Source organism: Ovis aries, chromosome 24 (assembly GCF_016772045.2).
Source record: "Ovis aries strain OAR_USU_Benz2616 breed Rambouillet chromosome 24, ARS-UI_Ramb_v3.0, whole genome shotgun sequence".
Lineage (NCBI taxonomy): Eukaryota > Metazoa > Chordata > Mammalia > Artiodactyla > Bovidae > Ovis > Ovis aries.
The window spans coordinates 22,222,923-22,249,551 of record NC_056077.1 but is presented as its reverse complement, the minus strand read 5'-3'; the positions used below and the strand labels follow the sequence as shown (position 1 = coordinate 22,249,551).

The following is a 26,629-nucleotide window of genomic DNA, read 5'->3' as shown; positions in this document are numbered from 1 at the left end:
AGATGGTGGGATTTCAAAGAGCATGTGATGCTCAGAGCAGACGGCTGGTGAGTGGCGAGTCCCACCACTGGACATGCCTCTATGGTGAGATGAAGTGGGGCAAGTCAACACCATGGGCCGCAACTGGCCTCTCGCTCCCTCTGATCTGTCTGGCTGAGATCAAGCAGCAGGGCTTGGAGTCTCAACAATGACACCAGAAGGATGCTAGGGAGATCAGAGGGATACCCAGGTAACCCGGGCCCCTCCCAGGCCCCCTCCAGGCTGGCCACCACGCCCAGCTCCCAGCTGCAGTGGAGTGTGGCTCACAGCTGCCCCGTGTCCAGAGAGCTGCCCTCAGCCACACAGAAGCCCCGGAGCCGGGGAGGTAACACCTCCCTCCTGTTTTCAATCTCGGTAGCCGGGAGCGAGGTCTCAGTCAGCCCAGCCTGCAATATAATACCATCGACTGGGCAGCTTAAATGGCAGATGCTTATTTCTCACAGCTCTGGAGACAAGAAGTCCGACATCAAAGTGCAGGTCCTGGTGACAGGCCCCTTCCTGGCTTGCAGGTGGCCACCTCCTTGTTGTGCCCTCCTGTGGCCATGAAGCCACCAAGCCCGTCACAAGAGCCCACCTTCGTCTAACCCTAATTGTCTCCCAAAGACTCCAACTTCAAACACCATTTCACTGGGTTAGGGCTTCCACACGTGAATTTTAGGGGGCCTCAACTCAGTCCACAGAACATCCCTCCAGCTTCTAGGAGAAGCTGACCCTGCACTGTCATGCGTGTTCCAGAACTCCCTGGGGTCTGCCTGAAGCTGGTCTTGAGCGGAAATCACACTCCCATTCAGCATTTCCCTGCTCCATCCTCACTCCTCATTTCATGAGCAGCTCCAAAAAATCGCTTGAACCAAAATCTCCAACTCAGGTCTATATTTAGAGAAGTGCAGTCAAAGCATCAGGTTCTGCTACCATCAGTCAATCAACTGTCGCAGGCCAGGCTCGGACCGTGCCTGGCATGGTGAGCCAGTGATAGCAGGGCACAGTGACCTGCAGGCCAGAGGCGCGGTGCTCATCCCTGCTCGGCACGTGACATCAGGCAAGTCGTCCAGCCTCACCGAGTCTTAGTTCCCTTGTCTGTATGCTGGCAACACCACTACCTCCATTGGATGACCCCATATCAAAGCACTCGGAAAATCACAAACCACTGTTAATACACCGGTAGCTGCTCAGTGCTAGCAGAACCCTGAGTATGCAGATATTCAGTCCCTAACTTTAAGGGAGCCCTCACTTCCCTTCCTTCCCCTCGTTATAGATTGAATTGCATCCCCCTAAAAGATATGCTCAAGACTAATCTGAATGTGACCCTGTTTGGAGACAAGGTCTCTGCAAATGCAATCAAGTTAAAATGAGGTCATACTAGATTCGGAGCTTCCCTGGTGGCTCAGATGGTAGCGGGAGACCTGGGTTCAACCCCTGGGTTGGGAAGATCTCCTGGAGAAGGAAATGGCTACCCACTCCAGTATTCTTGTCTGGAGAATTCCATGGACAGAGGAGCCTAGTGGGCTACAGTTCACGGGGTCGCAAAGAGTTGGACAGACTGAGCACAGCACAGTGTTTAAGTTAACAGTACGCAATATGTTGATCTGGTACCTTTGCATAATGCAATATGATTACATCCCTGCATTAGCTAAGGGCTCTATAATGGCACAGAATCATTTATCTTTTTACAGTGGAAACAATGGATGGGCCTTGAGGGCATTATGCTGTCCTTTGATTCTAAGCACTGTGCGTTCAATGGGTTGGTTAAAGACAGGGCTGTCCATAGTAACATATGAGTCAGTGTAGTTCCTAGAAAATAACAGTAGAGGGGAGCAGAGCCTCATTTTTGCCCAATCCACCCAGGAAGTTTATAGACTGGATGAATTCAGCTTTTCTTGAGGCTTCTACTCCTCGAGTGAGTGATAGTTACTCAGTCGTGTCCAACTCTGCAACCCCATGGACTGCAGCCTGCAAGGCTCCTTTGTCCATGGAACTCTCCTGGAAAGAATACTGGAGTGGGTTGCCATTTCCTTCTCCAGGGGATCGTCCCAACCCAAGGATCAAACACCTGTCTCCTGCATTGCAGGCAGGTTCTTTACCATCTGAGCCACCAGGGAAGCCTACTTCTAAGAGACATTCTACTCCTTGGGGACCCTCAGGTATTCCACTGGGACAAAGTCAGCTGCTCGCCTTCCTTTCAGAAGAAAAAGCAGATCAAATGAAACATACATTCCTTAAGAGCCCACTGGGTGTCAGGAACCCCACTTTAAACAGTTTATATTTTACAGGGATATTTTTCAACTTTTATGTGGTATATGCACAATTCTTCAGGGCAGCTGAACCATTCTGGAGCCTGAGATCAATTTTTGCAAAATCAATCCCTTCTATGAACAGTCTCCTAAGATACTAAGCCATAAAACCTCGTATAAATGAATTAATGATGAAGTTTAAGAAGTTTGACACAAACCTTGGGGAGACAGTTCCTTCAAAGTTTCAGTCCCATTCTGGCCCAGTTCAGTATTGAATTTATCACAGCTTTATGGCTAGATTGGGCTTCTCCAGTGGTTCAGAGGTAAAGAATCTGCCTGCAATACAGCAGGCCCAGGAGACGCGGGTTCAATCCCTGGGTCGGGAAGATACCCTGGTGAAGGGCATGCAACCCACTCCAGTATGCTTGCCTGAGAAATCCCATGGACAGAGGAGCCTGGCTGGCGACAGTCCATGGGGTTGCAAAGAGTCGGACACAACTGAAGCAACTTAGCACACCCACGTAACACACATGGCTGTTACCCAACCAGCCAGCTGCATTTTCATTCTGTCTGAGCTGTATGGGTCTGATCCACGTATTTCCTGAATGCTCCATTAGGAGGGTCAGACACCACGCTGCACCTCTTCAGCAGGCTCTATTATCCCTGTGTCTTATATTGTAGCATGAAGTATTTCAGAATTGCAAAAACTATGGAGAATAACAGAACAGGACCAGAGTGATAACCATCAAGTTTAAGAAAGAAACACTGCAAATACGCAGAAAGCCCCAGGGATAAACACCGCATCTCTTCTCTTCCCCAAGATGTAACACTCTCCCAAACTGGGTGTTTATCAGCAAGACTCTATTTTCCCACTGGAAAAGTTCGGGGAAGAACCAAGCATCCGTTCTCTGCTATGGTAATAAAGGAAACAGAACTGCACGCTCCAAAGATACGGAGTGGAAGAGTGAGGCGCGGGGGGGGGGGGGGGGGGGGGGGGGGGGGAAAGGGGGTGGGGAACAATAAGGAAGTTGGAAACCTTTATTTTTCCCCATGGAAGAGATAAACCAATTGCATTGCCCATCATGTTATACAAAAATCTGGAAATAATAGATCTGCAGGGTAGAAATGAATGAAAATTAAGAAGGCAACAGAAAGAATCTAAATTTGAATTATTTTTCACCGTTATTAGGATGAAAACCATTTCAAAGTACAGTGTCTGGCTTCAGAGTAGGTTTAGTCCACCGGCCAGAGCCTGCCATAAAATTAAGGTGTTCCGCATCTTGTCTCCTCTACTGGCTGGTGGCAACACCTCTGAGGTCTTGGAGAAAACCAACGTACTCCCGCGGCGGCTCCAGCTCTGAGCTCCAGCGCACAGGAGGTGCTGAGAGCCTCGCCCCCCGGGGTGCAGTTTCTAAGGATGCCTACGGCGGGGAGAGGCTGGAAAGGGGTGGGTGCAAGGGCCGAGGAGGAAGGTAGCATCGCCGCACCTCCTGCCGCGCCCCCGCGCCGCCCATCCCTCGCTCCCCTGACTCAGCGCTCCAGCCGCGTCCGGGTCCAGCGGAGCCGGCGCGGGAGCCCCAGCGCCACCTACCGACAACAATGAGGACCTCCCTCTCGATGTGGGCTTGGATGTAGATGCGGCCGCGGCGCTCCGTGTGGTCCGTGCCGCAGAGGCTGGGGACGTTCATCACGCAGCGCTTGTGGACGTTCATCATGCAGGCTGCGGGGACAGAGGCAGGGCGCGAGGCTCAGGCTGGTCCAGGCTGGACCCCTCCGGTTCCCCTCCTTCCCTCCGAGGCGGGGGGAGGCCAGTCTGCCCTGCCCGGGTCTCACCCGAAGGGCTTGCTTCTCCAACTCCCCCGCTCCAAAACCCCGACACCCCAGACCCTCATGGACAGAGGAGGCGGAAGGCGTCTGTCCTTCCCGGAAGGCTGAGGTACCTGGCACACCCGCAAGGGCTCTGAAGGCAGAGTCACCAACTCCAGTGACACGGGGGTGTCTAACATGGTGAGGGAAGGTGCGGATGTGGTGGTCTTGGCCAACCAGAGAACACAGCAGCTCCCACTGAGGCCACAGCCCTGCAGGCTGCCCGCCCAAAGTTGCCAAGATTTTCCCATTTTTCAGGATTAAGCAGGAATTCTGCCCTCTCCCGATTTTTAAATATTGATGATAGGTTGGGTTGCCTGGAAAGAGTCTGAGCATGGGAGGTGTGAGCAGATTTACAGTGAGGGCCTCTGGCCCATGAGGATGCCCCAAGGCTGACAAGAGGAGGGACTCGGGGGCTCAGATGACCCTTCAGTGTTGTCCCAGACTGACACAAGAGGGCCAGGCCTTTGCCCCTGCATCTGCCAGTCTGTGGTCATGAACCAGCCCTGGGAGGGGCATCATCTTGGAACCTGAGCTGAGCCCCCACAGTATCCACCATAACTGCAAGAAAAAAACTTAAGACCCAGGGCAAGATGAATGGAATATGCAAACTGAATCTGGCTGGCTGAAGTCTCATGTGTGATGTGATAAGTACTGGCTCCCTGTCCACACTCCTGGAGTGCTCCTGTGCTTTTTTAAATGGGTGGCTGGTCCCCTAAGCCCCACGGTTGCTCCAGGCCATGCCTGGAATCCCGTATTCACTAGGCATCCCTCATTCCAATCTAAGAAGTCAGGAGAGGCTGGGTCACCCCACGGGGCATTTCAGGAAGATTCCACAGGAGCTAGGGGCATGGCATCCCTTCTCAGCCCACCCAACCTCCAGGAGGCAGCAGGCAGATTAAAAAAACTGTAAATGAGTTGTGGGGAGAGAAGGATGGCAGAAGGATGGAGATGCCCCTGGAACCTGCGTGCCCAAGTTCAGGGTCCTGCGTCAGCACCAACTTGCTAACCCACCACCCAGGTATGAGCAAGGCCAATCCAGGCCCAAAGGACAGCCTTGAAGAATCGTGCCCTAAATAAATGGTTTTTGCTGGTTATTGTTACTCAGCATCACGCAAGGGGTACCCAGCCCACCCAGGACTTGGGAGAATGTGCTGCGGACTTGGGCCCCAAACCATGAAGAAGCAGCCGGGGCAGCAGAGGCTCTCTGAGGGCGGATGTACTTACTGTCACATTTCATCCCCTGGTGGATAAGTCCATAGAGCAGTGACCCGCAGTGATCACAAAACGTGGGGCTGGAGTATGTGTGGATCTTGAACTTGTGTTTGCTCCGGGGGTCCTGAAGGCCAAAGAAACAACAAAAGAGGCCGGTGTCAGCGCGGCATGCCAAGGTTTCACACTGCACTCAGCATCACTGGAGAACTTGCTGAGAACTGAACTTGGCCCCCAGCATCCATCATACCTGCTGGGACCATCGCAGGAGCGCTATACCCAAACACCATGCTTGATAAACAGTCACTGAATGAATGAATGAATGACTAAGACTGCTGATGGCTCCCATTCTCACCCAGCACACACACTCACTGTGCCTGGCAGCACTCCATCGGAGAACCCAACCTATTGACTCCCGCCAGCAGCAAGGACTGCAGAGATAGCAAACAAAACTCCGGACGTGTGAGGTAGAAGGGTCCCCTTGTCTACATCTCCTTTATCTTCCGAGCAACTTCTGAATGATCTAAATCCCAAGGCCTGAAACCTCCCTCTTCCTGGGTCTGGAAGATCTCCTGGAGAAAGAAATGGCAACCCACTCCAGTATTGTTGCCTGGAGAATCCCATGGACAGAGGGGCCTGATGGGCTACAGTCCATGGGGTCACAAGAGTCAGACACGACTTGGCAACTAAACCACCACCCCCACCATCTACAGGACAGAGTTCAAAGTCCAGTGAATACTCTGCAGACTGTGGCATGGACTACTAGCTTTCCTCCAATACCCAGTCTTCCCTTCAATAGAGAACCGTTGAGTTGCAGCAGAGCGCATGGCTGTCCGACTATAGACCACATTTCCCAGTCTCCCTTGCAACTTGGCGCACGGATTGAGTTCTCACCAATGGGATGTATGTGTTTCAGTCATTCCTTTAAAAGAAAGGTGTACATCCTCCCAGGCTTCCCTGGTGGCTCAGATGGTAAGGAATCTGCCTGCAATGTGGGAAGCCTGGGTTCAATCCCTGGGTTGGGAAGATCCTCTGGAGAAGGAAATGGCAACCCACTCCAGTATTCTTGCCTGGAGAATCCCATGACAGAGGAACCTGGTGGGCTGCAGTCCATGGTGTTGCAGAGTCAGACACGACTGAACGACTAAGCACATACATCCTCCCAGGATTCGCTGTTGGCGCTATCGGTAAAGAACCCACCTGCCAATGCAGGAGACATAAGAGATGTGGGTTCAATCCCTGGGTCACGGAGATCCCCTGGAGGAGGGCATGGCAACCCACTCCAGCATTCCTGCCTGGAGAATCCCATAACAGAGGAGCCTGGTGGGCTACCGTGCATAGGGTCACAAAGAATCAGACACGACTGAAATGACTTAGCACCCTGCACGGTACAGCCTCCCAGGCCCCTTCCTCCCTTCCCACTGGCTGGAAGATGGTGAGAAGTGGAAGTGACCACCTTGGACCCACTGGCCCTGCACTTTGTCCTTTTAGACAGACATCTGAGAGAAAACCTACCTTCTGTCTTTTCAAGTCACTGTATTTGGGGGTTATTTGTTACAGCAGCTCACACGGTTCCCTAACTAACTAACGTGCCCTTCCTAACCCGGCAGTGCAGTGCGGAAGTTAAAAGTACAGCCTTGGGAACAGAAACTGCCTGGGTTCTTCTTAGATGAACAATTTTGAGCAAGGTATTTAATTTCTTCGTGTTTCATTTCCCTTGTCTGGACAATGAGGAAACTGACAGGGCTGTAAGTTTACAGGACCATTGGGAATAATAAATGAATTAACCTATGGAGAGAGCTTCTAACCACCGGACACAAAGTAAGCAGTGAAAGCTTTTGCATTGTTATTGTTACATCTCCCATGTGATCCCAACGATGCCTCCAACACACTACGTTTTCTGTACACAGGACTGGTTCATACTCCCAAACATGCCATGCCCTTCATGACTCTCTGGCTCCACATGATGTTTGTCTCCTTCAAGAGATGCTCTCATTAAAAAAAAAAAAAGTCTTCTTCTCCTTCCCAACCCAGCCTGCAAGTTGCTTCCTCCATGAAAGAGTATATTGCAGAAGAGAAGACAAGGGCCCCAGGTTCCAACCCAAGGCTGATCTGACATTCTCAGTTCAGTTCAGTTCAGTCGCTCAGTCGTGTCCAACTCTTTGCGACCCCATGAATAGCAGCACGCCAGGCCTCCCTGTCCATCACCAACTCCTGGAGTTCACTCAGACTCACGTCCATCGAGTCAGTGATGCCATCCAGCCATCTCATCCTCTGTCGTCCCCTTCTCCTCCTGCCGCCAACCCCTCCTAGCATCAGGGTCTTTTCCAATGAGTCAACTCTTCGAATGAGGTGGCCAAAGTACTGGAGTTTCAGCTTTAGCATCATTCCTTCCAAAGAAATCCCAGGACTGATCTCCTTCAGAATGGACTGGCTGGATCTCCTTGCAGTCCAGGGGACTCTTAAGAGTCTTCTCCAACACCACAGTTCAAAAGCATCAATTCTTCGGCACTCAGCCTTCTTCACAGTCCAACTCTCACATCCATACATGACCACAGGAAAAACCATAGCCTTGACTAGATGGACCTTAGTCGGCAAACTAATGTCTCTGCTTTTGAATATGCTATCTAGGTTGGTCATAACTTTTCTTTGTCATAAGCTACCCATCTCTTCCCTAATCCATTCATTCATCCATTCACATATATTTACTGATGCAAGTGCCTTTCCAAAACACATTCTAATAGAGACAGAAAATGAACAAATAAGGAAACAGACACAATAAGTAGAAATTATTTTATGTGCTATAAAATAACGAGCATTTCTCCTTAGGAATCTGTTATTTTCAAAATGTAAAAATAATCTTTATACCTTCTAGGGTGGCTAACATTTTAGAAAATCGATACTGACAATATCAAGTGCTGATGTGGAGAGAACACAGTTGGAACCCTCCTGCAATACCGGGGGAATGGAAAATGCTGGAGTCACTTTAGAAAGTAGCATGGCAGTTTCTTATAAAGGTAGACATCCCCTTATCATATATGATGCAGTATTCCCACTCCTAGGTGTGAAATGAATACATGAATCTACAGAAAAACCTGAAAGTTTATAATCACCTTGTTTATAATATCCAAAGTCTGGAAACAAGCTAAGTACTCAACATTCACCACGTGAATCAATAAACAACGTGTGGTGTATCCACATAATTGAATACTTCTCAGCAGTAAGAAGGAATGAACTGCTGATGCAGGTAAGCTTTCTGAATCTCAGAAGCATTAGGGTAAGATAATGATGTCAAATACACGCTGTTTAATTCTGTTTAAATGACATTCTAGAAAAGGCAAAACTGAAAAAAAAGAAAAGAAAAGGCATTAACTATGGGGACAGAAAACAGATCGGTGGTTAAGAAGGATCAGAGGAGGAAAGGGAATTGATAACAAATGGACAGAATGTGGGAACTTTTATGGGGTGACCGGAATGAGCTATATTATCAACCACGTGAATTTTACTGTACATATGTTTTAAAAAGTGAATTTTGCTGCATGAAAACTCTATTTCAACAAGTCTGCCTAAAATATCCTCCATCCCTGAAGGCTTTTGTTGGCCTGCATCTTCTTGATGAGCTACAATGTTTCTTTCCTGATTTTCCAAGCCTCTGTGGTCAGGTCAAGCAGGTGAAGGGGTGACCCCTGCACAGCCCTGAACAGCCCAGGTTAAGAGGCAGGGTCAGCTCTGCTCTGGCTGTGGGACCTGCAGAGCCCCAGGATTCAGAAGGACCCCAGCTGCCACCTCTCCTGCTCGAGGACTGAGCTGCTGCCCCAGTAATAACATCAGGGCCTGAAAGCAAAAAAAAAAAACAAAAACTACAGGCTCCCTGTTGATGGCTTAACCAGCCACGTTTCCATCCTTGGGCAACGAGACAAAAAAAAAAAAAAAAAAAAAAAAGGGAAAACAATACATCAGGTTCCTGGAAACAGTCCCAGTGCTCTGTGCCGTAAAATGCTTCCCATTGCCTGCCCCATGTGAATCCACCTTAAAAGGTGAGAAATGAGCACCTCAAACCCACCTGTTCATGACCCGCATTGGCCTGAAGGGGGAGCTCAAGGCTTCTCTCACTCCCCTCGCTGGCTCAACTCTGCAACTCCATAGACTGTCGCCAGCCAGGCTCCTCTGTCTATGGAATTTTCCAGGCAAGAATACTGGAGCAAGTTGCCATTTCCTACTCCAGGGGCTCTTCCGGATCCAGGGATCGAACCCGAGTCTCCATGGTCTCCTGCACTGGCAGTCGAGTTCTTTACCACTGTGCCACAGGGGCCTCTAAGGAAGACGAGAGCGCGTCCGGTTGGTCAAATTCCAGGACGCTGACTGGCCCAGCCTCAGTGGGTGGAGCTTCCATAGGCCCTGAAGCCACGCGCACCTGGTCCCATGGTCTCACCCTAAGAAGGGTGGACATGACTGGCCTGGACCAACTCCACTACAAGTCCTAGGGCAAGTCCTCTCTCTCCTCTTGGTTCCTGTGCTCCCCTCTGGGTTCCCTGCTATGTTGACCTTATAGGAGCCAAGAACTAGCTTTGAGGATATTTTAACTGTTGAACTGTGGTGCTGGAGAAGACTCCTGAGAGTCCCTTGCACTGCAAGGAGATCCAACCAGTCCATCCTAAAGGAGACCAGTCCTGGGTGTTCACTGGAAGGACTGATGCTGAAGCTGAAACTCCAATACTTTGGCCACTTCATGCAAAGAGTTGACTCACAGGAAAAGACCCTGATGCTGGGAGGGATTGGGGGCAGGAGGAGAAGGGGATGACACAGGATGAGATGGCTGGATGGCATCACCGACTCGATGCACATGAGTTTGGATGGACTCCAGGAGTTGGTGATGGACAAGGAGGCCTGGCGTGCTGTGATTCGTGGGATCGCAGAGTCGGACACGACTGAGTGACTAAACTGACTGACTGAGGGCTACCTCAATAGACAGAAAGGAGTCCCCAAGGGCCTCATGAGCTCTCCTTGGAGATCTGAGGCAAAACTCCACTAAGAATAAAGTTGCTCTTTGCTGGGACTGCACTTTCCTCCATGCATATATCTTAGTGGGGCATCTCAGGGAGAAGGACTCAAGCATTCCTAACCAGACACTGTCGACGGAAGAGCAGAAACCACAGTGCAGCCTTCAGGCAGGGTCCTGGTTCAAGATCACCTCTAATCAGATTAAAGGAGTGCAGGCCCTGCATACCCTAATCCTATCAGCAACTCCATCCTTGAGCCATCGCTGTAAAACTCCTCACCAAACTGTCCTGGGCTGGGACACACAGATTCAAGGGCAGGAACCTGCTTTGCCCTAACAAAGCAATGAAGCTATACTTTTCTACTTCACCCAAAACCCTGTCTCCAAGGTTCAATCCAGCACTGGTGCACGGACGCCAAGCTCCCAGCATCACTATCAGTAAAACAGATAATTAGTGGAAAGCTGCTGTATAACAGGGAGCCCAGATTGGTGCTCTGTGATGACCTAGAGGGGTGAGATGGGGGTGGGAGGGAGCCTCAAGCGGGAGGAGATATCGTTGTGACTGATTTGCACTGCAGTACAGCAGAAACCAACACAATATTGTAAGCAATTATCCTCCAATTAAAAATTAAAAAAAAAAAACCCTCTCCATCTTAGCAAGTCTCTTCCGCAGCAGGAGGTGCCAAGATGCACAAAGAAAGAGAAGGAAGAAGAAAACACTGTGATTGCGAGCTGTCCATATGCCCAGTGACAGCCACGTGGAAGGTGTTACTCACGCTCATTTCAGTGGCGATGAAAGGAGCCAGTCTAGAGAGAAGGACCTTCTCCAAGGTCAACCGAACGGCCCCTGGAGGGCTGGGACTCGCCCCATGTCTGCCTGGATCCAAAGTGGGGATACAGCAAGGTATTCGCTCTTTCCTCTGCAACCCCCAACTACATGAATGCCTCATCCTTCAGGTCCAGCTAAAATAGCACTTCCTTTCTGCTTTCCTTTGTTCATTCACCCAGTGAATGTTTTCTGAGTGCAAGGTTCTTCCCAGGCATTGAGGCTCCAACTGTGAGCAAAGGAGTCAGTGCCTCCTCTGGTAGAACTTATGTTCCAATGGCAGAGAGAAAGCAAAAGGAAATAATTGCCAGAAGGAAATGGCAACCCACTCCAGTACTCTTGCCTAGAAAATCCTATGGACGGAGAAGCCTGCTGCAGGTTACTGTCCATGGGGTCGCAAAGAGTTGGACATGACTGAGCAATTTCACTTCACTTCACCTCTTCCGGCTTCCCAGGTGGCTCAGATGGTAAAGACTCTGCCTACAGTGCGAGATCCAGGTTTGAGAAGATCCCCTGGACGAGGGCACAGCAACCCTACTCCAGTATTCTTGCCTGGAGAATACCATGGACAGAGGAGCCCCGCGGGCTACAGTCTATGGGGCTGCAAAGAGTCAGACATGACTGAGTGTCTAACACTCAGCCCTATCTTTCCCATCACAGTATTTATCCCACTGTGTTGTAGCTGTGTGTTTAACTGAATCTCTCTCATGTTTAGCTGCATGCAACATGAGGGGATTGTGCTCTCCATGATATCCCAGAGCATATATTGTGCTTGGCATACAGACGGTGCTTGATAAATATTTAATGAGTGAGAGTTAACATATAGTGAGTGTTTAATTCATGCCAGGAGCCACTTGCAGGGAGTTATCAGACATTAACTCATTTAATCCTCATAACACCTTTATGAAGTTTGTACTGCTTACTACTCCCATTTTACAGATGAGGAGACCGAGGGACAGAGAGGCGTAGTGACTTGCCCAGGGCTCCCCAGCCACTGCCAGCACTGCATGTCACACAGTAGGTGGCATATAGTGAGAGGTCAGTGAGCCGTGACGGCAGCAGTGGGCCACAGTCATTGCTATGAAGCCCAGAGAGGCCCTAGACGGTGCACATGACCTGGACAGTCCTGTGCAAGATGAATTACACCAGACAGGTGAAGGAAAGGCCACTCAGGCCAGATGCAGAGGAAAATCTGTTTCTCTGTGGTTTATTTAGAGGCTGGTGGAGGCTCCTCCAATCTCGTTCCCTTGCCTCCTCTTTCAGGAGGGCTAAGGCCTGTAAATACCAACTCCACCCATCCCCACTCCCACCCCTGACACCCGCTCTCATCTCTCAGACGACCCAGAAAACCAGGTCATCTCCTGATTGATTTCTGGTCCCTTCCCTCCTTCCACGTGGGAGAGCTTGGAACAAAGCCACATGCCCACAGCTGGGGTCCTTAGGACCTTCAAGGAGAATCATTCAGGGTGCCTGTCTATGTCTGCCCAGGCCCAAGGCGCAGGTCTGCACGTGGAGATGACCCAGCCCCAAAACCAGAGGTGACCAGTGGAGAGGTAGATGCTCGGCTCAAGTGTCAGAGGCCAGGCGGTCAGGACACGTGGAGCCCTAGGGCTGAGGTTGTGATTACTGACAGCAGGCTCCAAGGAGAAAGGAACAAAGGCTTCATGACCCCAGGGATGGAGCTCCTGGTTGCAGTCTCCTAGGGGCCTGGCATTCTGCCCTCCAGTTCCATCTGACTCTCCTGTGTCCTCTAAAATTTATCCTTCGTACTTAAGCCAACCTAAACAGGCATCTGCTACCTGCACTGGGAGGAGGGGCGGGGGTGGAATAATTGTCAAGATATTTACAATCACTTTGGCTCAAGTACTGCCCATACTGCCCACTGACTGATCAGAATGGACTGCAGGGCCTAGCTACACTGCGAGTTAACCCTTTATTTGCCAGATCATGGGCAAGGTACGGTGGGGAGAAGCTGCCAGGGAAATAAGAGGATGGGTGGAAGGTGGGAGGGGAAGGTTCCGAGGGCCCAGCGGCTATTCACCAACCAGCAGGTAAATACTTCATCATTTTCACAACTGGTCCAGTCGTGTAGGTGGATACAGGTTAAATGGCAGCCCTGCCTTTAGCCGAAGTGCATTCCTTTCCCAGCCTCTGAGGCTGTGGGTATTGACCAGGATGAGGTCAGGGATCCACGTAGCCTCTAAGTCAGAACCCTCCTCCCAGGTCTGTCTGGATCCCAATCAAAGATGCAATGCCCAGCCCTGCCTCCATCCCTCCCCCACCTTGTTCTACAGTCGGCTTCCCCAGCCCAGCCCACAGGGCTGGACCCCCTCCAGTGCACCTGTAGCCCAACCCCATTCCTGGCCCAGGTCCTTCTTCATGTTCAGAGGTTACCATCTGGATGCCAAAGGCCACACCAAGTTTACAAACAAGCTGTATTTGGCCCATATGGAGCGTCTTGAAAATATTTTAAAAATCCTGAAATGTCAGGAAAAAAATGTAGATTCCTGGTTCTTTTGAAAACTCACAAGTTGGGGCAACACTGGACACATGTTCCTCTGGGCGGAGCAGCGATGGCACCCTTTAGATAAAGGATAAGCTTTCTAGTTCCCCACAGTTCCCATCATTCTCTATTGTCTCAAGCCTTGCCTGCTTCACTCTCTTCCCTTCCCCACCTGGCCCCTGTAGGAATTTGGGTTTGTGACTTTTGCCAGACTCCCCATCCTCTCTCCCTAGGAGTCTACTGACTGGGGTCCTCTCTTCCTAGGAGTCACTGCCTGGGGTCCAACCACATGTGGACATAACCTCATACTCCTGAATGATGAGTTCATCCAGCTCAGTGCCAAGAGCTTTCAGAAATGGGCTTGAAATTTTTGTATCCCTCCCCCAGCATCACCGCTTGACCTCTAGTCTCCCTGGTCATCTCTCCCACCCCTAAGAAATCAGGTTCTCACAGGATCCTGGCATGATGCCTCTACCCACTGTTTCTGGCGCTGAGCTCTATCATGCTTCATACTAGGCACACTTGGATTTCCAAGTTTTCTTCCACATCTGATCCTGATGCAAGCCACTGTCAAATAACAAGAATAAAATGATTATCAACTACTGAGACTCACTGCCACCATGAATTCAGCACTCTGCCAAGCACTGTGCTAAGAGTTCCACATCACAACATTATTGTTGCTGTTGTTTAGTAGCTAAGTCCTGTCTGACTCTTTGTGACCCCATGGACTGCAGCCCACCAGGCTCCTCTGTCCATTGTCCCAAGCAAGAATACTGGAGTCAGTTGCCACTTCTTTCTCCAGGGGATCTTCCTGACCCAGGGATCAAACCTGTGTCTTTTATGTCTCCTACACCGGTAGGCAGGTTCTTTACCACTAGCACCACCTGGATATCATATCATTAAACCCTCATAAAGGCCAATGACATAGAAGTTATTATCCTGGTATTCCAGATGACCAAACTGAGGCTTAGAGAAGTAACTTATCCAAGGTCACAAAGCAAGAAAGAAGAAGAGACAGGACTGCAATCAAGTTTGTCAGGTTCCAAATATCCAGGTAACAGAGTGGGGACACCTGAGTGTCACCTGGCTGCTCCTCAGCCTTCCCAGAGGGCCTCCCACCCAATAGGAGGTTAGAGATGATGACACCCCTCATCCCACACAAATGCAGCACTAGCCACCATCAGGTCACTCGGAACTACCCCCTCAACCCTCAAACCAGAGTCTTCACTGTGAACACCTACTCCCCAGGACCAAAGGACAGGCCCATCCCAGCTCAGCATCTTCCGTTCATCACCTGACTCCAGGCTCATGCAGCTAAGGATGAAGGAAGCACAGCTCAGGGGGAAAAAAGAACTTTAAATCTCTAAATCACAACCTAAAATAGCCTCTCTCAGTCTGAATGGGCTGTATGGCTTTGTGCACAGGTGGGCTGAAATTTGGCTGAGCTGAGGCAAAGCTGCAGGAATGCGGAAGCTGCGTTGAGACACAAAGGTCATGAACGCACACGCCACAGCATCAGTTAGAGGAGAAAGTCAGGGCAGCCTATAAATTCAGACTGTGTCGTCCCTGGCCCTTTACAGGCCACAAAAGCCTCGAAGCTATGTTTCCCAGGAGGTAGACAGGCAAGGCGAACCTGGAGACCCCAGCTGGAAACAGCGTCAGAACAAAAGGAAGCTTGCAAGCCTGGGCTCTGGAGTTAACTGTGAGGCCTCAGGCAAGTGACTTAAGCACTCTGTGTCTCTGTTTCCTTGTCCATAAAGCGCAGATAAACACAGTACCCACCTCATCGACTGGATGTGACGGCTAAAGCCCCAGCACAGCGCCTTGCACGAAGGACGTACAGGCTCTGGAGTGTATTATTCCAACAAGAAAAGATAATCATGGTAACACCTCCGAAACTTCAGTCTTGAGCTGTCGTATTTTTGCATGCCCACATTCTACCTATAAAATTATTTATTAATACTTGGTGCTGTTTTTCCACTCAGCATGCCACTTTTACCTATTTTAACCTATTTTAAAGTAAAACTAGGAGTGTGAACTTGTGGGATTGGTGTGCATATTATGTTTTTTTCTAACACACCTTAAAAATGAAATAGGCAACCCTCACGATGAAGCTTTAAGATGTTCGTCCCACCGGACTGCATTAACAAGCTGTGGAAACACAGACATGCCTACGTGCGGTGAGTAGGCTGAACGGCATTACCCTGTGGGGGCAAATGGGCATGTATATCAAAAGTCCAAATGCTTCTCCCATTTTGACCCAGCCGTCCCACTTCTGGGAATTGATCCTGGAGATAAACCCACATACACAGGAAATTTTATACACACACAGTTGTTCACTGCAGTGTCGTTTATAATAGCAAAAGATTTTAAATGAGCCAAATGTCATAGGGATGGAGTTACTCAAAAAATCTTACTGCAGTTACACAATGGACTACCATTCAGGTATGAAAATGAAACTTTCTGCACTAAAGTGGAAAAAATCTTAAGGGTGTATTTTTAAGTGAAGTCGAAAAAGGAAAAAAAAAAAAGAAGAACCCAAGGTACAGAACTATGCTGCAGGCAACCTCTGGGTTGAGAAAGCAAGGTAGGATACGAAAGTGTATTTTAAATTACTCAGGCCTGCAAAAACAAATGCTGTAAGGACAGGCTGCAAGAGAAGTCAATAAAAAAGTGTTTCTTTAGGAAGGCAGGAGGGAACAAAGCGGAAAGGAATATGACTTTCCCTTATATAGCTCTGTAGAGTTTTGATGACAGTAGAATATTTTCGTGTTTATCTGGATACCACGAAACTCCCACAGCACGTACCAGCCCGCTGGGTAACCCAACAGCATCGCCATGTCCCAAACTGCAAACAAAATGCCGAGAATTCCCGAGAGACAAAGAGGCAGGGAAACCTTAATTAGCACGATGTGGACTGAGATTTTGTGCACATGAAATGCGTAGAATGTTGGAAGCTGTAATTACACAGTTGAAAGGGGGACACTGTAATTTGGTGAAGATCTTTCATTGTGCTCCCGGAGAGCAGAGTGAATAGTGCTGATGAGCTGTGTGGATGCTCTGGTGCCTGCGGGAGGGTGTGATATCCACGGCTGTTACGACCCCCGCCCCTTGGGCAAATAAGTAATTGTTCCATTTAAAGACAAGCTTCCGCTGTGTCAACTTCAGTAGGATTTTAAATATGATTTCCTGGGTTACAATCTGCACTGGAGTCAGTGTCAACATTAGGGGTTAATTAATAGCCACATTCAAATTTAAGACACAGCTCTTGCAGTTATTAGCTTCCGGACTACAGGGCAAATTATTTAACCCTTTCAAGTTTTAGTTTCTACATTTAAAAATTGGATAATAGTAATAATTACTGCCTAAGTTGATGGGAGAGCTCAATGCATTACTGGCCTGAAAACTGCCTAATAGTCACTGGTAGAAGTAAATATTTTTAAATGTTCACTGTTATCATTCATTTTCTGTCCACAGCCTTTGTCCATGTTTAAATTCAAGTTTGCTTTTTTCTAAATGATTTTTAACAAGCTTCCTATACAACTTAAAGAACATTACCCACTCACCTATGATATACACAGTAAATATTTTCCCAGTTTTTCACTTGCCTTTTAAATTTTGCTGATCTTTCTTTCAACATCTAAAACCACAAATGTGTTTGTGTGTGTGCGTGTGTGCTTTAATATTTATTTTTATGTTATTTATTTGGCTGTGTTGGGTCTTAGCCTGCAGCACGTGGAATCTTTAGTTGCGGCATGCAAACTCTTGGTTGAGGCATGTGGGATCTAGTTCCCTGACCAGGGATCGAACCTGGGCCTTCTGCATTATGAGCACAGAGCCTTAGCCACTGGACCACCAGGGAAGTCCATGCGTGAGTGTGCATGCTCAGTCGTGTCAGATTTGGGATCCCATGGACTGTAGCTCACCAGGCTCCTCTGTCCATGGGATGTTCCAGGCAAGAATACTGGAGTGGGTTACCATTTCCTTCTCCAGGGGATCTTCCTGACCTAGGAGTCAAACTTGCGTCTCTCATGTCTCCTGTATTGGTAGGCAGGTTCTTTACTACAAGTGCCACCTGGGAATGATCCGCTTATTCACCAAGTATTTGTTGAGTGCCTGGTATGTGTCAGAAGCTGGGTGAACAAAATCACACACAGGGTCTGCCCTGACAGGCTGCCAGCCTAGCTGACAGTAAAAAGGTGCAAACCAGTGCACACTTCTGAGTGCCGTGCAAGAGGAGCTCAGGGTGCTTAAAGAGTTTACAGTGAGGGATTCCATCATCAGATCTGGGAGGCTTCCCCAAGGAGGTGGAGTCCGAGCTAACATCTGAAGGACAGAGGGTGGAACCTGGACCTGGGGCACTTGACAGGGCTCTGCACCCCCTGGGGGGTACTATTCAGCTGCAGGCATCCTGCTTCAACACAGGCAGACCGGGCTGACCCACTCCTCTGCCCCCTGCCTGGCCCCAAGCTCTGCCTCAGCCCCCATCCCCTGTCTTCAACTCGAATACCTCAGCCGTGAGACCCCAGCCCCCATAAGAGAGGACTTAGTAGAGACCTCGTGAGCCACATTCTCAAGGTAGATGGTCTGAATTCTGTGCCAGCTCTGTTACTTCCCAGTCGTGCAGGCTTGAGCAAGTTCCTCAAGCTACATGAGCCTAAGCCTCTCACCTGTCAAATGGGGAGGCACTACAGCAGGATGCCACACGCTGCGAGGCTGGGCTTCCTGGGCTGAATCGCAGACTTAACGACTTCTCGTGTGACTTGGGGCAGATTGCCTAACATTGCTGTGCTTCCACCTCCTCATTTTCTAACAGGTATTTATTTATTTGGCTGTGCTGGGTCCTAATTGTGGCACGTGAGGTCTTCGATCTTCGTTGCGCATGCAGGATCTCTGTGGCATGAGAACTCTTAGTCGGGGCATGTGGGATCTAGTTCCCTGACCTGGGATCAAACCCGGGCCCCCTGCACTGGGAGTGCAGAGTCCTAGCCACTGGACCATCAGGGAAGTCCCAACTCATTTTTAAAGTAGAAACAATAATAATAGCATTAAAATGTTCACAGGATCATGAGATGCTATTGAGTTAATTTTTGTAAAAAGTTCAGCACAGTGCCTGGCAATTAGTAAACACTCTATGTGGGTGGAATATAATAAATAAACAAATGTTTCAGCTTTTAGATTTGTGAGCATTCATGAAATCATTATTATACTGTGCTTATTAGCACAGTGACCGGCAGACAGTGTGCACTTGATTGATGTCAACTTAAAATAAAGACTACACTTATGATCTTGGCCAAGTCACTTCCATGCTCTGGTCTCAGTTCCCCCTTGAAAAAACAAGGGAGTTTAGCCGGGTATTCCCCAAGGGCCTTTCGAGTTCTTACACTCTGCCTTCTGGGCTGTTCACACAACTCTGCCCTGCCTCTTCCTGTGAATTCACTGCTCAGAGTGTACAGTAGCCTTTCAGGGACCAGACACTGCCACAGATCACACCCTTGCTTTATAAATAAATCCTCCATCAACCACAAAACATGCACACCCAGCCTCTCCCCTAGCTTCCTCTTCTCCCCCCACAGCACCATCAGCCAACAAAGGGAGGGGTACCCCGCTCCCTGCTGTGTGCAGGTCACCCAAATGCCAGACCAGGACATGAGGTTACTGAGGCTACTTAACTTAAAAGATGCTGTCAGCTTGATTCCTAGACTCACAGCACCATGCCGGCTTCCTGACAGCTTCCTCTGCCACAGAAGCCCTGGGCACCCCCACGCCTGCCTTTCAGAAGAGCAGAAAGAGCTCTTAGGTAGATGGACATGCAGGATGCTGAAGCGACTGTCTGCCAGGCCACCCACCATCAGCACCTGGGACTCTGGACGGCACAAGCCCCTGTAGAGTCTGATCCTAGTGACTCTAACTCTGGGCTCTAGAAACATGGATCCTGAACCAATAGATCCATAGAGACAAGGAACCTGACTGAAGAAGACAAGTCCTGTGCACACCAACTGATGACCCTGTCACCAAGAACATCACTGGGACACCAGTCTGCCAGCAGCTCTTAAAGCGCTCTGATGTGCCATGTGCTGTCCCGGGAGGGGAGTGTCCAACAATAGATGCTGACCCCACCCCAAGGGCTCTCTAGATTCCAGTGAGGGATAACCCTCAGCATCACCATGACCATCATTATAGTAAGAGCTAACATATGCCAGACACTGTTCTGAGAGCTTTGTGCACGTGGGCTAGGTTGCTTCAGTCGTGTCCGACTCTGTGCCACCCCATGACTGTAGCCCACCAGGCTTCTCTGTCCATGGGACGCTCCAGGCAAGAATCCTGGAGTGGGCTGTCATGCCCTCCTCCAGGGGATCTTCCCGACTTAGCGATCGAACCCCCATGTTTTATGTCTCCTGCAATGGCAGACGGTTTATTTACCACCGGGGAAGCCCTCTAAGAACTTTATATATAATTAATTCATTTGACCCTCACTGACCTTGTACAATAGGCTTATGATTCTCATTTTATAGGGGAGAAAACTGAGGCACAGAGAAGTTAAGTAACTTGTTCAGGGTCACACAGCTAGGCTCTTGGTCATCATATGAATAAGTGACCCTATGATGTGTGACAGTAAGGAGAGGTATGCGGGGCTTTAGGAGTGCAAAGCAGGCAGAAGTGACCTTGTCAGCGAGGTCAGGGAGGGCTTCCCTAAGGAGCTGAGCTGCGGCCTAGAGGATAAGTACAAGTCAATCAGGGTTCTTAAGCCTCAAAGCACATTAAAATCAACTGAGAGGCTTTGAGCCAATAAAGTCTGACTTCATTTGTCTGCAATGGGCGCAGGCATCGGCATTTAGTTATAAAGCTCTGCAGATGATTCAAACATGCAACCAGAACTGAGACTCCCTGAGTTCAAGGAGAAGAAGAGACAAGAAGCCGCCGGCAGAGGGAAGAGCAAGGCACGTGCCTTGTGGGGGAAGAGCTGTTGGGAAGGACGGGAGACTGAAGGAAGGAAGCTCAGTCTCGGGGTGAGGAGAGAGGAGTCAGGAAGAGGCTACGGGGATGGATGAGGCTACAGCAGGCAGGGTCTGGGAGCAGGGCAGCCATATCCTTCCTCTCCCAGAGGGGACCCTTGTGAGAAGAGTGGGAATAGCAGGGCCGCACGTTCCTTAGGATCCCAAGGCAACGGAATAGGCAGGTGCGCACACGGGCCAGTGTGACAAAGAAGGATATGTGAAGATCCTGCTTATGGACCCGTCAGAGAATCAGCGGTGCCTCTAAAGCCGTGGGAAGCCACTGACGTGTTTTCAGCAAGAACGATGATAAGATCACACCCGGTTTTTGGAAGGATGACTCCGCAGCAATACGGAATGACAGGCTGGCGAGACAGAGAGGAAGCGGGGCGGCGGGACCAGGGGCAGCTGGTCCAGGGACAGTGGGTGGGGCCTGGGCGAGGGGCCTGTCGGTGCAGACGGACAGAACTGTCTGCGGGGGTGCGCCTCGTGTCGTTTTCTTACACTGCAGAAGAGTTTCTTACAAACTGCAGGTTTGCGGCAGCCCTGCATCTAGCAAGCCTATCGGCGCCGTTTTTCCAACAGCATTTGCTCACTTTGTGTCTCTGTCACATTTTGATAAGTCTCACGATATTTCAAACCCTCCACCCGCAAAGAAAGATTACAGCCTGCTGAAGGCTCCCATGATAGCATTTTTTAGCAATAACATATTTTAAAATTAAGATGTATACACTGTTTCTTTTGGGGGGGGGGCTACCCTGGTGGCTCAGATGATAAAGAATATACCTGCAATGAGGGAGACCTGGGTTCAATCCCTGGGTTGGGAGGATCCCCCGGAAAAGGGCATGGCAACCTACTGCAGTATTCTTGCCTGAAGAATCCCGTAGACAGAGGAGCCTGGCAGGCTACAGTCCATGAGATCGCAAAGAATCGGACATGACTGGGTGACTAACACTTTCACTTTCACTTCATTGTTTTTGAGATGTGATACTGCCATATACTTAATAGGAATACCGTAGAGAGTCTATGGGGTCGCACAGAGTCGGACACGACTGAAGCGACTTAGCAGCAGCAGAGTATGAACGTAACTTCTACATTCAGTGGGAAATCAAAAAACCCACGTGATATTTGCATTACTAGTGGTCTGGAACTTAACCCACAATATCTCCAAGGTACGCCTGTAAATGTCACATTTGATTATTATTTAGGAAGTACAAAGCCATGGAAAGAATATGAGGGTGGGGAAAGTCTAGGAACACAGAAGACCCCAAGAATTGACCCACCATCAGGAGAATTTTGGAGATTCGGTTAAGGGGTGAAGAGAATCAAAGGCAGAGAGTTGCAACAGGAAGGGCTGAGATGCAGAATCAGAGGAGAGTCAGAACCGATGGGCTGAAAGCAAACAGGTCCAAGATTCTGAGTCAAGCAAACACTTATATAACACGCAAGGCACTGTTTTAAGCTCTTTGCATGAACCAACTTATTTCACACAACATCCCCACCCAGTAGAGAGATTATTGTCCTCATCTTGAAAATGAAGAAACTGGGGCACAGAGCAGTTAAGTGGCTTACCCAGAGTCACGCAGCCAGTAAGCAGCAGAGCCAAGATTTGAACCCAGGCAGGCTGGCTCCAGAGTCCAGCACTGCTCCTTACTTTCAAACAACAAGCAAGACCAGAAGCCTGAACCTGAACATTTTACTCTACTCTCACCTCCAAACTACCGCTGAAAGTACCAGAAGGAATTGTTTAAAAATAGGAGAATCCACTTCAGCCCAGAAAATCAGGGAAAGGTGCCAAGTAAAAGACAAAAGCTCTTGAAATGTTTCTCAATATATAGAAAAGGTGAGGCTTCAGTTGAGGGAAAGTCATCCTGGCCCAGGTCTTCCTATTTAAAAAAGGATTAAGAAGGGCAAGGTCTGATGCAGGATGGGGGGTAACTGAGCAAATACAGAAAGTTGAGTTGAATCCTCGCTGAGCAGTCCCTGGCAGCAGCAGGCCCTTAATAAATATACGGATGATGAATGATTCTCCCTGAAGACTGTAAGTAGGAGAGGCAAGCGGGCCAGATAACCCCCATACATTGCACCCCAACCCCACCGCAGGTCCCATTGGACATGAGAGTTCAAGTACAGCAGGGGGACACTGCAGAAGCAGTTTCCTTAACCAGGGTGACTCTATTTTTCCTTCTCCCTTCATTGACTAGGCCGGGGACATGAGACATGGCTTTCCCCTGACAGTTCCCAGCTTCAGAGGTTATAAACTGGTGGTAGACAGAATGAGGACTTCACTGCTTAAGAATCCGTCTGCCAATGCAGGAGACATGGGTTTGATCCCTGGTCTATAAGATCCCATGTAAAAGGAAATGGCAACCCACTCCAGTATTCTTGCCTAGAGAAATCCATGGACAGAGGGGCCTGGGGTGGGTGGGTGGGGACAACAGTCCATGGGTCGCAAAGAGTTGGACCCAACTTAGCGACTGAACAACAAAATGTACAGAATGGAATCCAGTCCAAACATGTTTTTTAAATGCACCATACATGTCGTTCTTGAATTATCTGTCAGCACCCACATTTAGGGGATTCAGATGTCTCTTTAAAAAATTGGAAAACCTGGATCTTGGTTTAAAGAACAGGATTAAAAAAAAAAAAATGGAGCCGCCCCTTTCGGACAGAGTGTACACACTCTAGATGCAATGTTCCTATTATCACACACTTGACTCATTAACTTAACCTGCCCAGTCCTGGCTGGCTTTGAAGTCAGACATGCATCTCTTCAAAGTCACGTGGTCACAAACAAAGGAAGGTCACATCAAGGAAGGCAGCCAGACACAAGAGAGGGTCTCTCCATGTGTACAGAGTTCAAAGCAGGCACTCTCCTTCTATAGTGGCTGCACTATTTTGCATTTCCACCAAGAGTGAGCAAGCATTTCTCTACACCCTCACCAACACTTGTCTTTGGAGTTTGTTTTGATAATAGCCAACCTGTCAGGTGTGAGGTCTCATTGGGGGTTTGATTTGAATTTTCTGATGAATGCTGAACATCTTTTCAGATACCAGTTATCCACCTGTATGTCTTCAGATAAATGTCTACTCAAGTCCTAGGCTCATTTGGAGACTCCCCAAAAAGTAAAAAAGAGAAATACTAAATGATCTAGCAGTTCCAGTTATGGGTATTTATCCAAAAATAACTGAAATCAGGATCTTAGAGAGACTTTACTCTGTGTTCACTGCAGCATGAGTCACAATGGTGAGGAAACAAACTGAATGCCTACGAACAGATGAACGGATGAAGAAGACACGGTATATACACGCAGCGGGCTATTATTCATGCTTAAAAAGGAACAATGCACTGCAACACAGAACAACATGGATAAACTTTGAGGACATTATGTCAGGTGAAATAAACCAGACACAGAAACACAAACACTATATAGTTCCAATCATACTAAATTCATAGAATCAAAGAGTAGAATGATGGGTCCTGGAAGCTGGGGTGGGGGAAATGGAATTTCTAATCAATGTTTCAGTTAAGCAAGATGAGTGAGCTCTAGAGATCTGCCCACCACTGTCTACAGTCAACAATGCTGTATCATACACTTCAGAGGTTATTAAGAGGGGGGCTTCCATGGTGGCTTAGTGGTAAAAAAAAAAAAAAACCCACCTGCCTATGCAGGAGACACAGGTTCGATCCCTGATCCTGGAAGACCCCACACGCCATGGAGCAACTGAGCCCGTGCACCGCGACTACTGAGCCTGTGCTCCAAGACAAGAGAAGCCACCACAATGAGAAGCCCGAGGACCACAGCTGGAGAGGAGCCCCCACTCGTCCCAGCTAGAGGAAAGCCCAGGCTGCACAACCAAAATAAATAAATAAATAAAATTAATTGTTTTCAGTGTATGAAGAAGGACTTCCCTGCTGGTCCAGTGGCTAAGACCTCACCTTCCAACACAGGGGTGCAGGTTCCATCCCTGGTCAGGGAGCTAACACCCCCCCAGGCCTCTGGGCCAAAAAAACAGAACAGAAAAGCAATAGAAGCAATACTGTAACAAATTCAACAAAGAGGGTAGGTCAGATGTTTTGTTCTCTCCACAATAAAATGAAATAAAAGAAAATAAAACTAAATGGCTCAATAAAATAAACAAAGCAAGCAAACGGCTGCTGGCCTGGGTAGTGGTTACCCTGATGGAAGGGGCTGGAGATGGAGGGATGATAAGGGTTCACAGGAGGGCTTCTGGGGTTCTGGTTACACAGAGAAATGTTCACTGTGTAAAAATTAACCAAGATGGACCCTTTCCTGTACAAGAAACACTTTGCAAAAACCGTGGGACCAACCCGGACTAGAAGCAGCACCAAAATTCTTGGAAGAGGGGGTCTGATGGGTCCAGTTTGGGGCAGGTGCTCATGTGTAGCTGGACCCAGCAGAGCCCAGGCCATGAGGTCAGACAGTTTCTGGGGGGTGCAGATGTGAGAAGGCAGTTCTGGAGAAAAGAGCTGTCTGTTTCAGTTAGCTTTTCCAGGTGAACCAGGCTGAAGTAACGAGGCAGCCTGGGATGCTGGGTAAGAACAGGAGCTGGGCCAGACTGCCTGGGTGTGAATCCTGGCCCAGCTACTTGCTGGTCATGGGACCCTGGGTAAGTCCCTCAGTCTCTTCAGAGCCTCAGTTTCCTTATCTGTAAAATGGGGCTGACAACAATGGGCCTCACCTCCTAGAGTGTAAGAATAAAGAAAGATCCTAAGGAAAGTGCTTATAACAGAATCTTATCTATGAAGGCTAAGCTAGCTCTTGGATATTATCATTTAAGTAAAATATTGCTACTCGGACATCCCAGGAGTCCAGACCACTGGAGCTGGAGGCAGAGCCTTTCTGACTCCAGGACCAGCACCTTTCAAGTGAGGGATGTCTCTTTCTGGGTCATCTACCTTTGAATGCTCTATTTCCCCCTCCGTCTGCAGCCTCCACAGGCTGAGGTCTTCTGGGAAATTGCCTTTATCAGTCTCTGAGGCCTGTCTCGCCCCTTAACCAGGAGAAGTCAAAATAATTCATAAGACAGGACATGCCTGCCTCATTTAGTTCCAGCACCTCTGATCTTCGTGCACCGGAGAAACAGCTTTTCCATTCTCCAGACACTGCACACTGGGGACGTGCTTCTTCCTCCACAGCACGAAGCTCTGTGTCTTTGTGACAGTGAGGGACAGAGGGCTGTGGAGAAGCAATTCACTCTGACCTTTACACGGGGGTTCCGCACCGCGGATGCCATCAGTGGCAAGCAGCAAACGGGAGAAGAATTGAGCAGAATTCATTTCACTGACAAAAGAACTGCATTTCACCACATCATCATCATTTTCATTAGACTTCCCCCCTCAACCAGCTCACAGGAGGTGCCTTTGTGTATCCATTTTGTGGCAGGCAAGATGGACGCATGCCATGCCAAAAATAAGGCTCAGTTCAGTTCAGCTCAGTCGCTCAGCTGTCTCCGACTCCTTGCGACCCCATGGACTGCAGCATGCCAGGCTTCCCTGTGATGGACACGGAAGCTCACTCAAACTCATGTCCCATTGAGTCGGTGATGCCATCCAACCATCTCATCCTATGTCGTCCCCTTCTCCTCCCACCTTCAATCTTTCCCAGCATCAGGGTCTTTTCCAATCTTAAACTCACATTCTAAGATTCGAAGGGACCACTGGTGGTAGCAATATTAATTACCACTTACTATTTGCCAGGCACGGTAAGAAACCCTCAACATGGATTAACTCATTTAACCCTTGCCTGAACCTTGTTAGGAGGATGCTATTTTATCCTCTTCTTACAGATGAGAAAACTGAGGCAGAGAAGCTACATAACTAGCCCAAGATTATTTATTCAGCTAGTTAGTGGCAAACCTTGAATTCAAACCCCACCATTCTGGTTTCAGAACCACTCTGAAATAGGACCTTTTGCTGGTTTCCAAACTTGACTC

General features: G+C 48.9%; 1 protein-coding gene and 2 non-coding genes across 4 annotated transcripts in view; all 3 read right to left on the bottom strand.

Annotated features, from left to right (window-relative positions):
• Positions 1-26,629, bottom strand: part of PRKCB (protein kinase C beta) — a 374,676-nt gene that overhangs the window by 174,883 nt on the left and 173,164 nt on the right. For both annotated transcript variants that reach the window (XM_027961511.2, XM_027961512.2), the window contains exons 4-5: positions 5,364-5,475; positions 3,862-3,990 (exon numbers count right to left, since the gene is read on the bottom strand). In XM_027961511.2, coding sequence (XP_027817312.1) covers positions 3,862-3,990; positions 5,364-5,475 — 241 coding nt within the window. The remainder of the gene's footprint in view (positions 1-3,861; positions 3,991-5,363; positions 5,476-26,629) is intronic.
• On the bottom strand, positions 17,466-17,538 carry TRNAM-CAU (transfer RNA methionine (anticodon CAU)). Its single transcript has one exon. It is a non-coding gene; the product is annotated as a tRNA-Met (tRNA).
• On the bottom strand, positions 18,611-18,683 carry TRNAG-CCC (transfer RNA glycine (anticodon CCC)). Its single transcript has one exon. It is a non-coding gene; the product is annotated as a tRNA-Gly (tRNA).